Below are 13,029 nucleotides of genomic sequence, written 5' to 3'. Positions count from 1 at the left end.
GAGACCCTGTTTACAAATAAAAATGTAAAAATAGGTCTGGGAGTGTAGCCTGGAGGTAGAAGGGCTTCCAGGAACCCCAGTACCACCAAAATAAATAAATAAATAAATAAATAAAATGTGACAGCCTCTAGCGAGGAGTGGTGGCCGCACGTTTGTAATCCCCGCGCTTGGGAGGCGGAGACAGGAGGATTGCACAGGTTTGAAGCCAGCCTCGCTGCCTTAAGAGACCCTGTTTCCAAATAAAAATATAAAAAATAGGTGTCTAGGAGTGTAGCCCAGAGGTAGAAGGGTTTTCAGGAACCCCGTACCACCAAAAACAAAAAACAAAAAAAGTGAGTCTCTAGATCAAACCTTAATATTTGATATATTAAATAAAGAGCTTCATAGGACTTGAAGTCAATGAAGAACTCCATAGGACATCAATAATCCAATACAAAGCAGTTTGCCTCACTTGTTTTAAAATACATTATATAAGTTGGACATGGTAGCACATGCTTGTAATCCCTGTATTTGGGAGTTTGAGACAGGAGGATCACAGATTTAAGGACAGTCTCAGCAAGTAGTGAGAGTCTGTTTATAAACAAAAATTATAAAGGGTTGGGGGATGTAACTCAGAGGTAGAATGCCCCTGGGTTCAATCCCCAGTAACACACCACACACACACACACACACACACACACACACACACACACACACTTTATAGCCAGAGTGAGTTGGCACACACCTGTAATCCCAGTACTTGGGGGGTCTGAGACAGGAAGATCACAGGTCCAAGAATAGCCTCAGTAACTCAACAAGATCCTGTTTCAAAATAAAATTGTAACAGTGCTGGGATGTAGCTTGGATGTAGAATGCCCCTGAATTTAATCCCCAGTATCAAAAGAAAAAATTATTTAGCTAAATTATTTAAAGAGCATGCTAACTAGATAATTTAGGAAGAACATAGTATTCTTTTTGAGCTAATGGATGTTAACAAATACTTATAAATATTTAAATACCCACATAAGGCAGAATAACATCACAATAGATGTCTTAGATGAATTCTCTAATGCTTATGAAGTTAAACAAAACTATACTTACATGTATGGGATGAAATAAAATAACCATTGTGAATTGTATTTAATGTTTACCTATTTAATTCCATTTAGGCCATAAATCTTTCATGAAAAAGTTGAATTTGGGAGTTAGTCACACCTTTCAAGAATAAATCATTCTCAGGTCAACTTGCCTTCGTCAAAATTTCATGAAGAAAATCCTTCAGAATCATGTACAACATGTAAATTATATTTGATCCAGGCATAATAAAGAACATGAAGTGTACGAAAAAAATAAAAAAAATAAATTAAGCTTTTATGCACCTTAGCTAAAGGTGAGTGTCTATTTGGCATGGAAAATTTCCAGTGCAGTTATCTGGGGGAAAAGCTAACAGCTAGCAACGTTACAATATTATTATAGCTTATAATTCCAGTACTTGGGAGACTGAGACCAGAGAATCACAGGTTAGCAACCAGTCTCAGCAACTTTGTGAGGCCCTCTGCAACTTAGACTTTCTTTCAAAATAAAAATAAAATAGGGCTGGAGTGTAACTCAGAGACAAAATGCCTCTCGGTTCAATCTCTAGCATAAAAAAAGATATTATTGTTTCTCAAATATAAGGTCAATTTTTTTCAATTATTATTAAAGTTTTAATAATATTGTAATAATTTGAAAAATTGTTCTGGGAATTGAACCAAGGACCTTATACATAATAAGCAAGTATTCTGCCACTAGGCTATCTCCCCAGCCCTACTTATAATAATTTTGAAATTTCTGACTTAAAATATTCAAATAGTTCACTCACTAATGGCAATATTTGACTTCTGCCTTGGTTGTGGCCAAATATTGATTGCTAGGTCATTTGGCATCTGGACAAAAGTGTATTAAGTGGACAACTTAATAAAATATCAGACCGACTAAATAGTGGTGCTTTACCGCGAAAGGTTACTCAGAAACACTAATGAGCAATATGACGTGGGGGATTCTAATAAACGTCACCTCCTCTGAAGATACTGTACGCACGACCCATCTGTTAATTACTTAGTAAACGGGAATACTTAACACAAACAACAACTGATGCTGAGAGGTTGCTAAGGTCTACGATACAATTAAGATTTTTTGAGAGAAAAAGAGAGACCACATTCACATAGCTTTGATTATGGCTTATTGTTATCATTGTCTGATTTTATTATTATAATTTATAATCTCTTACTGTGACTAATTTAGAATTTAAACTTTATCATAGGTATAGGAAAGAACACAGTATATGTAGGGTTCAGGACTATCTATGCTTTCAGGCATCCCCTAGGAGCCCTGGCAGATGAAAAGTAGACTGATGTAGTCCTCCTCTCTCCCAGTGCTTCTTCTGAATCGAAAAAGGGCATTTATTTTATTATTTTATTTTATTTGGTGGCATTGGGGATTGAGCCCAGGGGCATTCTACCTCTGAGATACACCCTCAGCCCTACATTTTTATTTTGAAACAAGGTCTCAGTAGGTTGATGAGAATCTCATTACTTGCAGGGGCTGACCTCGAATCTGCAATCCTCCAGTCTCAGCCTCCCAAGTACCGGGATTACAGGCGAGCATCACCACTCCTGGCTTGGAAGAGACATTTTAAACAAGCATAGTAAGAGCTTTTTCTGTAGTCCTTGGATCACATTTTAAGAAACACTGCAGTGTTAGAAAACTTTTATTTATTTATTTATATTTTGTAGTACTGGGGATGGAACTCATGGGCATTCTACCTCTGAACTACACCTCCAGCCCTCTTTTATTTTGTTTTGAAACAAGTTCTCTCTAGGTTTTCAGCAACTTTTCAAACTTTATTTTAAACTTCATAATTAACATTATGGGATGTCCTTATGTTTTCATAATAATGGTAGGTGTGTAAATTGGAACCATCATATATATATATGTATATATATATATATATATATATATATATATAGAGAGAGAGAGAGAGAGAGAGAGAGATGGAGAGATGGAGAGAGAGAGAAGGAGAGAGAGAGAGAGATTGAAAAAATTATGCTGTCATTTAGCAAAACAAAACAACAAAGTAGAATGGGACACAAATGCCTAGTGCTATACCATATTTTTCTTTTTTCTTTCTTTTCTTTTTTCTTTCTTGGTACACCCAGGGGCATTCTATCTCCGAGTTTCCAAGCTATACCCCCAGCCCTTTTTTCTTTTTCTTTTGAAACAAGGTCTAGTTAGGTGGCCGAGGCTGATCTTGAATCTGTAATGCTTCTGTCTCAGCATCTCAAGTACTGGGATTACAAGTATGTGCCATCATCCCGGGCTCCGTTTTTCTTCTTACTGAAAAGTAGCTAAGGAGCTAGTAGATCAGTTTGTGAGCCCATTGAAGAAGAAGAAGGAGGAGGAGGAGGAGGAGGAGGAGGAGGAGGAGGAGGAGGAGGAGGAGGAGGAGGAGGTTTTAATTGTTTGACCAGGCTGGGGTTATATCATTTCTCTGACTCTGGTGAAAGTATATTAGGGGTGAGGAATTGGCATACAGGAATAAAGACAAGACTCAAATCAGAAAATAGAGAGCACTTAAGCTCAAGGAACGTGAATCCAAGTCTACAGTGATTTTTCATGGCTTCCACTTTTTAAATTTATTTCCAGCTAAATGAAAGCAGCCATCTAAGTGAAGTGCTGGGTCTCTGGTCAGGGCTAACGTTATAGAACTTAGTTCCAATTTCATAAACTTATATATTGAAATAAAACTCCAATGCAAACAACACATTTCAATCACATTGTAAATCATTTTGTTCTGTGATGGTTCTTTCAATCTTTAGCCAAAACTAGATCTGGGACAGATTCCAGAACAGGACAAAAATGCAAAATTCCATACTCCTTACTCTGATTATTTTTCCTTGAAGTGGATATTCGGCAGTTAGCCACTGGGGAACTTGAAATTTTCTGATTCAATCTCTTCATTAATCAAATTGACCAAGTAATTCCCAAAACTTCCATCAGCTTTGTACCTTCCTGTCATTAGCACATAGTTTTTCTATGTCAGAAGGTCTGGGCATAAAAGGTCCTTAAAATGGAACTAGGCTGCAAGCAGTTAGAAGGTGGAAGTCTCACTATACCCAGGTCTCTTGGGGAGCTGGCAAAGCCAGATTAATGGCAGAACCAGAACTTTGGTTCAGGGCTTAGGACTCCTAGGAAAAGACGCTCTTGAAAGTTCTTCCAAAACATCGAGTGATCTTAAGATGATCTCAAAATGAGAAGGAGAGACAAAAGAGTAAGACTCTTAACCCTAACAGTGGCTCCCAAGTGGAGCAAATTCCTATTGGGGTTCAGTAAGAAAAAATGTTACTCCAGGGAGGTGACCTGGGTTCCAGATACTAATGAATCGCGTAACCTTTTTTTATTGAGAAAGCAGCCGGTGCAAACTTCCAAATTCATAGCTGTTCAGTATTGGTTCCTTTCCTACCCTCACTTGGGTATTATAAAAACAATAATATCGGGTAAATCACTTAGAACCATTTCTGGAATATATTCAGGCTCAATATTACCACTGGCTATTTTGTGTGTGTGTGTGTGTGTGTGTGTGTGTGTGTGTGTGTGTGGTACTGGGGATGGAACCCAGGGGCCTTCTACCTCTGGGCTACACTCCCAGACCTATTTTATATTTTATTTGGAGACAGGGTCTCTTAAGCCAGCTGAGGCTGGCTTCGAACCTGCATGATCCTCCTGTCTCAGCCTCCCAAGCGCAGGGATTACAAGCGTGCGCCACCACGGCCGGCTATCACTGGCTATTTTTATACTGCCGGTCTTTTAGAAGTTTGCCATGCGCCAGGTAAGGAGCTACACATACCGGTACAATTTTTTTACTCTGACTGAAGATTGTGCACGCGCGCCCCTGCGCGGAATCGCGCCCTTATTGCTATTTCTGCGCAGGCGCAAGCCCCGCCCCGGGTACCACGCCCCTCGAGACTCCGCCCACGTGACTCTGCCCCTTGAAGCGCGGGCACGGAGATAGACGCGCGCGCTCCTCTGGGAGTGACGTAACCCTGGAGGCAGGCCTGGGGGGCGGGGGCGTTTACTTCCGGGGTCAAGGGCGCTTCATTTCCGGGAGACATCAGAGGTGTTGCAGATTGTCTAGGCTAGTGTTAAGATTGCGCTGTTGTTTTCAGGTGTGGTGGCCTCGGTCGGAGAAAGTCAGGCATGAAGATCACCAGGCAGAAACACGCCAAGAAGCACCTGGGCTTCTTTCGCAACAATTTCGGAGTCCGCGAGCCGTACCAGATCCTGCTGGACGGCACCTTCTGTCAGGCGGCGCTGCGGGGCCGCATCCAGCTGCGGGAGCAGCTGCCCCGCTACCTTATGGGGGAGACGCAGCTGTGCACCACCAGGTGGGCCCGGAGTGCCCGGGGAGGAGGCGCAGTGGGTGCGACGGGCGAGGCGGTCGCTGCTCTTGGGCCCCAGCGCGAGCACGCGAGGGGCAGACCGGCCCGCCCAGGAGTTGACACTTGAGTGGAGGCGCTTAGGAGACCCTCGCCCGTCTTCAGCGTGAGCCGAGTCTGCAGTGCCCGGCTAGTATCTCGTGTCCTTAGCCCGACGAATAAGAACTGGAGCTCGTAGTTAGGGAGACCTGGCTGCCAGTCTTGATCCCAGTCTTACTAGCTCTTTGGTTTCGGGCAAGTTATTTAACCTTTCTGAATTTCAGATTGCTCAGCTTCAGACTAGAGATCGCAACTATCTGTAAGGTTGCTGTAACGTCGTATAGGATATATTATACCAAGAGCACTCTTTATTTTTTATTTTTTATTTTTTGTGGTACTGGGGGTGGAACCCAGAGGCTTTCTACCTCCCGGCTATACTCCCAGACCCATTTTATATTTTATTTAGAAACAGGGTCTCACCAAGTTGCTGAGAGCCTCACTAAGTCGCTGAGGCTGGCTTCGAACCTGCGTGATCCTTCTGTCTCAGCCTCCCAAGCGCGGGGATTACAAGCCACCACGCCCGGCTTCCAAGAGCACTTTTTAGTATTCAAACCTATCTCTTTAGATGTTGGCTGTTATTTGCATAACATTCTAGTTTAAATCCAAAGTTTTCAAGCCTTATAATGGCCCTATGAGATGGCATCTTCGTTATCCAGGAAAATAAAAAGTCAAGATTAAGAGATTTGCCCATGACCGTTTGTTTAAGTTCCAAACACTACTCCAGCCACTGATGATACCTTGTTGTTTTTGACAAAATCCTAGCCCTAGTGGCCTGTGAAATGAGCTAGTTAACCTTGTCATTGGGTGTGTTTTTATTCCAGGTCAAATGTTTCCCCACTTCATCTAAGACTTAGAACCCTTGGGGGAAAACATTGTGCGGATGGCACGGAGGACAGAGGGAATATGGAAGGTTTTGTAGAGAAGATAAAGTTTGAGCCCATTCATTTGCTCAGTTCCATGGGGAAGAACTAGAGTGAGTGTGTGTGTGTGTGTGTGTGAATGGGGGTTCAACCCAGAGACATTTTACCTCCGAGTTAACACCCTAGCCTGATATTTCTTATTTGGAAAGACAGTCTCACTAAGTTGCTGAGGGCCTTGCTAAATTGTCGAGGCTGGCTTCGTACCAGCCATCCTCCTGTCTCAGCCTCCCAATTACTGAGTTAACAAGCATGTGCTACCATGCCCGGGGGAAGAACTATTTTGAAGAACCGAAAAGAATGACATTTTTTGTTTTGGTGACATCTTGAACAGATAGAGTTGTGGGATGCCTGGGGAAGAGGTTACAGTATAGAATACAATTGGATGGAAATGGTAGTAGGAAAAAGGCAAATTGAGCCGGGTGTGGTGGCGCACGCTTGTAATCCTAGCATTCAGGAGGCTGAGGCTGGAGGATCGCAGTTCGCAGACAGCCTCAGCTACTTAGTGAGGCCCTCAGCAACTTAGACTCTGTTTCAAAATAAAGAATAAAAAATAGGGCAGGGGTGTAGCTCAGAGGTTGAATGCCCCTGATTTCCATCCCCAGACCCGCAAAAGAAAAAAGAAAAAGGCAAATTAAGATTAGATTATGAAGAACTTGGTACGTTTACTGTACAATATTTACTTTAAAAAGAAAAAAAGAAAAAAAAAGCCAGGCTATGGTGTTGTACACCTCCCAGTATGGGGGAGGCTGTCAGAAGGAATGCAGGTTCCTGGCTAGCTTCAGCTACTTAGTGAAGCCCTCAATAACTTAGTGAGACCCTGTTTGAAAATAAAGAATAATATAGGACTGGAAGTGTAGAATGCACCTGGGTTCAATCTTCAGTACCACTTTAAAAAAAGGCAAAAAAAAAAAATTGCTACTACTACTTATGAGTAACCAGTTAAGGCATACTGTATCCTCCATCCAACTTTTAAACACATAGACAAACACAGCTTTTACTTTGTATACTGTGTCAGTAGTCGCCTTTTCCAAATAACACTGTTTCCTGAATACTTTTTATATTCAAAAAATTTCAAGGGCCAAGGGCCGGGCGTGGTGGTGCACACTTGTAATCCTTGCACTTGGGAGGTGGAGACAGGAGGATATCGCAGGTTCAAAGCCTCCCGCTGCCTTAAGAGACCCTGTTTCCAAATAAAAATATAAAATAGGTCTGGGAGTGTAGCCTGGAGGTAGAAGGAAGGGTTCCATCCCCAGTACCACCAAAAAAAAAAAAAAAAAAAAAGAATGCTGCATCAACTGGTTTACAGATATCCTAAAAATTTTCATCCCATTAGCCTTTAGTGCTGTCCCATGAGGCCTTTAGTAGCTTCTGCTCCTGAATTGTTTGCTTCTGGCTATAAGCAGTTTATCTATTTTTCCCCCCTGTACAGTGTGTATCTTGAACAGAAGTAGTTAGATCTAGAGGGTCAAAATTGAAGAGATTTTAGAGGTTTTTTTTGGTGGTACTGGGGGTGGAACCCAGAGGCTTTCTACCTCCGGGCTATACTCCCAGACCTATTTTATATTTTGTTTGGAAACAGGGTCTCACTAAGTTGCCGAGAACCTCACTAAGTAACTGAGGCTGCCTTCAAACCCGTGCGATCCTCCTGTCTCAGCCTCCTAAGTGTGGGGATTAAAAGCGTGCGCCACCACTCCCGGCGAGATTTAGAGTTATCGATGCAGTAAAACAGTAGAATTTTATCAGACTTGGGTTTTATTTTAGAAAAGATAACTTGAGCAGCATGAGGGTAAATTAGTGAGAGAGTGAAGACCATCAGACCTTTTTTTAGTTGTCCAGTCAAAAAATAGTGGGAGCCTGAAGCTGGAAGAAGAAAGGCAGGCACCCCAGATTTCTACAAGGAGACCACTGAGATAGGTAGGACTAAGCACTTATGGAATAGGGGTAGGAAGAAAGGGCCAAATGTGATTTCTCATTTCTATCCATAGGATCTGGGAAAATAATAATTTCAAAAAGATAGCAAGTCTTAGAGGAGAAATTTGGAGTCAAGAAAAGTAGTTTGATTTTAGATGTGGTGAATCAAAAGCTGATGGTAGGACATTGTCATTGTAAGAAATATTCAGTAGGTAGCCGGCAATACTTGATTATAGAACAGTTTAAAATCTTACTATAAAACAAAACAAAGCTGGACGTGGTGGTGCACATCTGTAATCCCAGGACCTGGGAAGCGGAGACAGGAGGATCTCAGGTTCAGGGACAGTTTCAGCAATATAGCGAGACTCAGCAACTTTTCAAGATCCTGTTTCAAAACAAAAAATAAAAAAGGGCTAAGGATGTAGTTTGGAGGTATAATGCCCTTGGGATCAATTCCCAGTGCCACACACAAAAACAAAACAAAACGAAACAAAAAAGCCATTGAAATGGATGAAATAATAAAAGGTATAAAGCAAAGAAGAATCTGGTAAGGGCCAGGGAGGATTGAAGAACTCTTTGGCTCAGTGGTTCTCGAATTTTTTTCTAAAATGGATGGGGAGAAATATCTGAGGATTTATTAAGATGTCAATACAGTTGGCTGTTCATATCCATGAGGTTCACATTTGTGGACTTAACTCACTGCAGATAGAAAATGTTTTTGAGGAAAAATTTTACATGTACTGAATGTGCAGACTTGTCATTACTTCCTAAACAATGTAACATAACTGTTTACATGGCACTTATATTGTATTAGGTATTACAAGTAATCTAGAAGTGGTTTAAAATATACAAAAGGATATATGTGGGCTATTTGCAGAGGTTGTGCCATTTTATATAAAAGACTTGAGCATTCCCAGATTTTGGTATCAGTGGGGGTTTTAGAACCAGCTTCTCAAAGATTTGAAGGGATGACTGGCTGTATTTGGCTCTTCTATAAGAAATATAAACTTTGGAATAAGTAAGAAGCTAGGAATTAATAAAATTTAGGATCATGTCATTCTGATTTGGGTGGTTTATACATGAGACTCAGAAACATTGGCTTATATTAATATGAAAATGCAAATTGAATTGTTTTTAAACAACCTAAAGACTTGAGGATTTTAACTTTTCTGAATTGAAAATATTTGAAAAGTATACCAATATATACTTGAAATAGAAGCTTATTACATTGTGGTTGAGATTTGTTTCAAACTAGTTGGATTTATGTCTCAGCTTTACCAAAGAGTCATTTGGACATGTCACATGAAATGTCTGTGAACAGGTTAGTAAGCTCCCTAACCTCATGGGTTATTTTGAGATTGTAGTGGCTGAGCATACAGTTCAGAGGCAGAGTACTTGGTTAGTATATGCAGGGACCTGGGTTTGAGCTCCAGCAGAAAGGGGGGGTGGTGGAGGAAGAGAGGAAGAGTAGAGGGGAGGAGGGAAGAGATGCTGCTTGGCATGTAACAAGTGTGCAGGACATTTAAGCATTCATATTATTCTTTCTACTTGGTGCATGTCTTTTTCCAAGTCTTTTAAAAGTCCCCAGCTACCGTATGATAAATTGAAACTGAAGTGATAAGAGTTTTACATTTAAAAAACTTGATTATTACATGCTGGGTGTGGTGGTGCATGCTTGTATTCTCAGTACTTGGAAGGCTGAGACAGGAAGATGATGCAGGTTTAAAGCCAGCCTCGGCTACTTAATGAGGCTCTCAGTATCTTTGTGAGACCCTGTTTCCAAATAAATTATAAATAGTTCTGGGAGTGTAGCCTGGAGGTAGAAAGCCCCTGGGTTCCACCCCCAGTGCCACAAAAGAAAGAGAGAGAGAGAGAGAGAGAGAGAGAGAAGAAAAAACTTGAGTATTGTGTTTTATAGCTGCTTTATGTAAACAAAAAGAATGTCTCTGTTGTAACTGTCAGCCATTAATAGCATGTTTGTTTTTATTTTTCTAGATGTGTATTAAAGGAGTTAGAAACATTGGGAAAGGACTTATATGGAGCAAAACTGATTGCACAGAAATGCCAGGTTCGAAACTGTCCCCATTTTAAGAGTTCAGTGAGTGGATCAGAATGTCTGCTATCCATGGTTGAAGAAGAAAATCCTCATCATTATTTTGTGGCAACACAGGTGATAATACTTTTTAAACTACAAGTTTTAACCCTATGTATATTGCATAGGGTGCTCTTTATAATGAGAAAAAAGTGATGTGTTTAGACTTTAAAAATGTAGGCTTTTAATTTGCAATCAATAAAAGCAATTGTCTTTTGAGAATAGAGAGAACCTTATGAATAATACTGAGTTCTTCATAGAGGCTGAAGTTCACTTTTTGAGAGTGAGGGAGGATGACATAGGGACCTGAAGACCTGCTTCAGGGCTCTTCAAGGGAGAGGAGTGGATCAAGGATGCTGCGTACCATGTTCAATACCTGCCTTCTCGTATTCCTGTAATTCTACTTATCAAAAAGTCATGATTTCTGTCCTTTAAAACTGTAGCACCAATATGGCGTGTTTTAGGCTTTTAAAGACAAAATGAGAAAAGAGAATTTGGGGGTTGATATTAAACTAGGAAATTCATATACATACGGATTTGCTTAAATTAGAATTAAAAACTTATATAGAGGTTAAGCTGAATGTAGAATCTGAGTCAACTAATGCCTACTTAATTTCTGTTTCTTCAACTTCTTTGTGCTTTTTATTTTTTACTATTTTGCACTGCTGAGAATTAACCCTAGGGCCTGGCGCCAGGCAGTTTCTTTACCACCAAGCTCCATACCCAGCCCATCTTTGCATATTCTTGACCTTTTTCAAAGTATATTTTAATAGTAGAAACAAGGGGAACCTTCCAACACATTTACCTTTGCATTAATCTGTAATTTGTGGCTGTAGAATATTGATAAATCTTGTTCATTACTGCTGCTACTTACACTGTTTGAACTTAATTTTTATGCTCTTCCTTTATCATAAGTGAGAAATGCTGATTTCAAAGATAAAATCTATGATATCTTATTTTTAACATAATCCTCATTAAGTTCTTAGAAATTTAAAGTACCTTAACTTAATTCACATATCTGAATTAAATAGTCCTATTTTTCTTTTAATAGGATCAGAATTTATCTGTGAAGGTAAAGAAGAAGCCTGGAGTTCCGCTTATGTTTATTATCCAGAACACTATAGTCTTGGACAAACCTTCTCCCAAAACAATTGCTTTTGTTAAAGCAATAGAGTCAGGTCAGCTTGTCTCAGTGCATGAGAAAGAAAGTATCAAGCACCTCAAAGAGGAACAGGGGTTAGTCAAAAACGCTGAACAGAGAAGAAGGAAGAAGCGCAAGAAAATAAGCGGCCCCAATCCTCTTAGCTGTTTGAAGAAAAAGAAAAAAGCCCAGGACACAAAATCGCCTGCATCTGAAAAGAAAAGGAAAAGAAAAAGAATTCGGAACAGATCTACCTCTAAAGAACTTTCTGAGAAGCAGCAGAATGCAGAAGGATAAGGAATAATTTCAATACCTTTAAAGACTTTCAGTTGAAAAAAAAATGAATTTACATTGTAACTGTACAAGTATTTACAATAAATACTAAACTTATTTTTGTAACTGAATTTTGACCATATGCTTTTGCTTAAAATTGCTTATTGAGATTAGGTGTGATAGAGTTCAGTGGTTTGGGAGTTGTGTTTCATTATAAAATTCTCATCTCTGTCTTCCCCTCTGTCACCCTTTAGTGTTATATGCAACTAGCTTTAAACATCAAACAGTTCTAAAAGGCATGTGACAATAAAGAGGCAGCACCTCTTAACAGAGGAACCGCCCCACCGCCCTTTTGCAGTACTGGGGATGGAATTCAGGGGCATTCTACCTCTGAGCTACACCCCCAGCCCTACTTTTTATTCTTTATCTTGAAACAGGGTCTCACTGAGTAGCTGAGAGCCTCAATAGCTGAGGCTGGCTTTGAACCTATGTGATCCTCCTGTCTCAGCCTCCCAAGCATTGGGATTACAAGCATGCACCACCACGCCCGGCTATCATAGATATTTTAATCTGTATCATGAATTTAGTATTTTCACCATTATAACCAGAGTTGACAAGTTTTTCAGCATTGTTCACTGCTGATCTAAATGGTATGCTATGGCCGGGCGTGGTGGCGCACGCTTGTAATCCCTGCGCTTGGGAGGCAGAGACAGGAGGATCGCGCAGGTTCGAAGCCAGCCGCGCGCGCTGGCTTAGGAGACCCTGTTTCCAAATATAAAATGTAAAAATAGGTCTGGGAGTGTAGCCTGGAGTTAGAAGGGCTTCCAGGAACCCCAGTACCACCACCAAAAAAAAAAAAAAAAAAAAAAATTCAAATGATGTGCTATGATTAAAGTCATTATACTATTATTCCTGACTTTAAAGGGCTCGTTTTCTTTTAGCATCCTTCTTAACCTTGCCACTTTCTCCCAATAACACTATAAAGATCTCACAGTATAACTTTTCATGTGGTCATACCTATCATCAGGTTCCCCCCCACCCCGATACTTACCTAGATTCCTCTGATGTCCTCCAGTGTGTGCAAAGGTTTTCTGCTGAGCACGAGCATGCCACTCAACAATCACTTAGGTATGTCTTGCCCTTATACAGAGAACTTTGTCACATTGATTTCCTACATCGTTTTATTTGATATTCTCTGTT

General features: G+C 40.5%; 1 protein-coding gene across 1 annotated transcript; it reads left to right on the top strand.

Moving 5' to 3' along the window:
* Window positions 1-5,214: 5,214 nt before the first annotated feature.
* UTP23 (UTP23 small subunit processome component) lies at window positions 5,215-11,853 on the top strand (the record flags this gene model as incomplete). The annotated part of the gene is made up of 3 exons (XM_080695333.1): window positions 5,215-5,402; window positions 10,319-10,493; window positions 11,467-11,853. 3 exons carry the CDS (start codon window positions 5,215-5,217, stop codon window positions 11,851-11,853), a joined length of 750 nt encoding a protein of 249 aa, XP_080551459.1.
* Window positions 11,854-13,029: the final 1,176 nt, after the last annotated feature.

The sequence above is a fragment of the Muscardinus avellanarius genome, assembly GCF_963383645.1.
Source record: "Muscardinus avellanarius genome assembly, chromosome: 4".
Classification (NCBI taxonomy): Eukaryota; Metazoa; Chordata; class Mammalia; order Rodentia; family Gliridae; genus Muscardinus; species Muscardinus avellanarius.
Note: the sequence above shows the minus strand (reverse complement) of the source record. Positions and strands in the feature narration are given on the sequence as shown.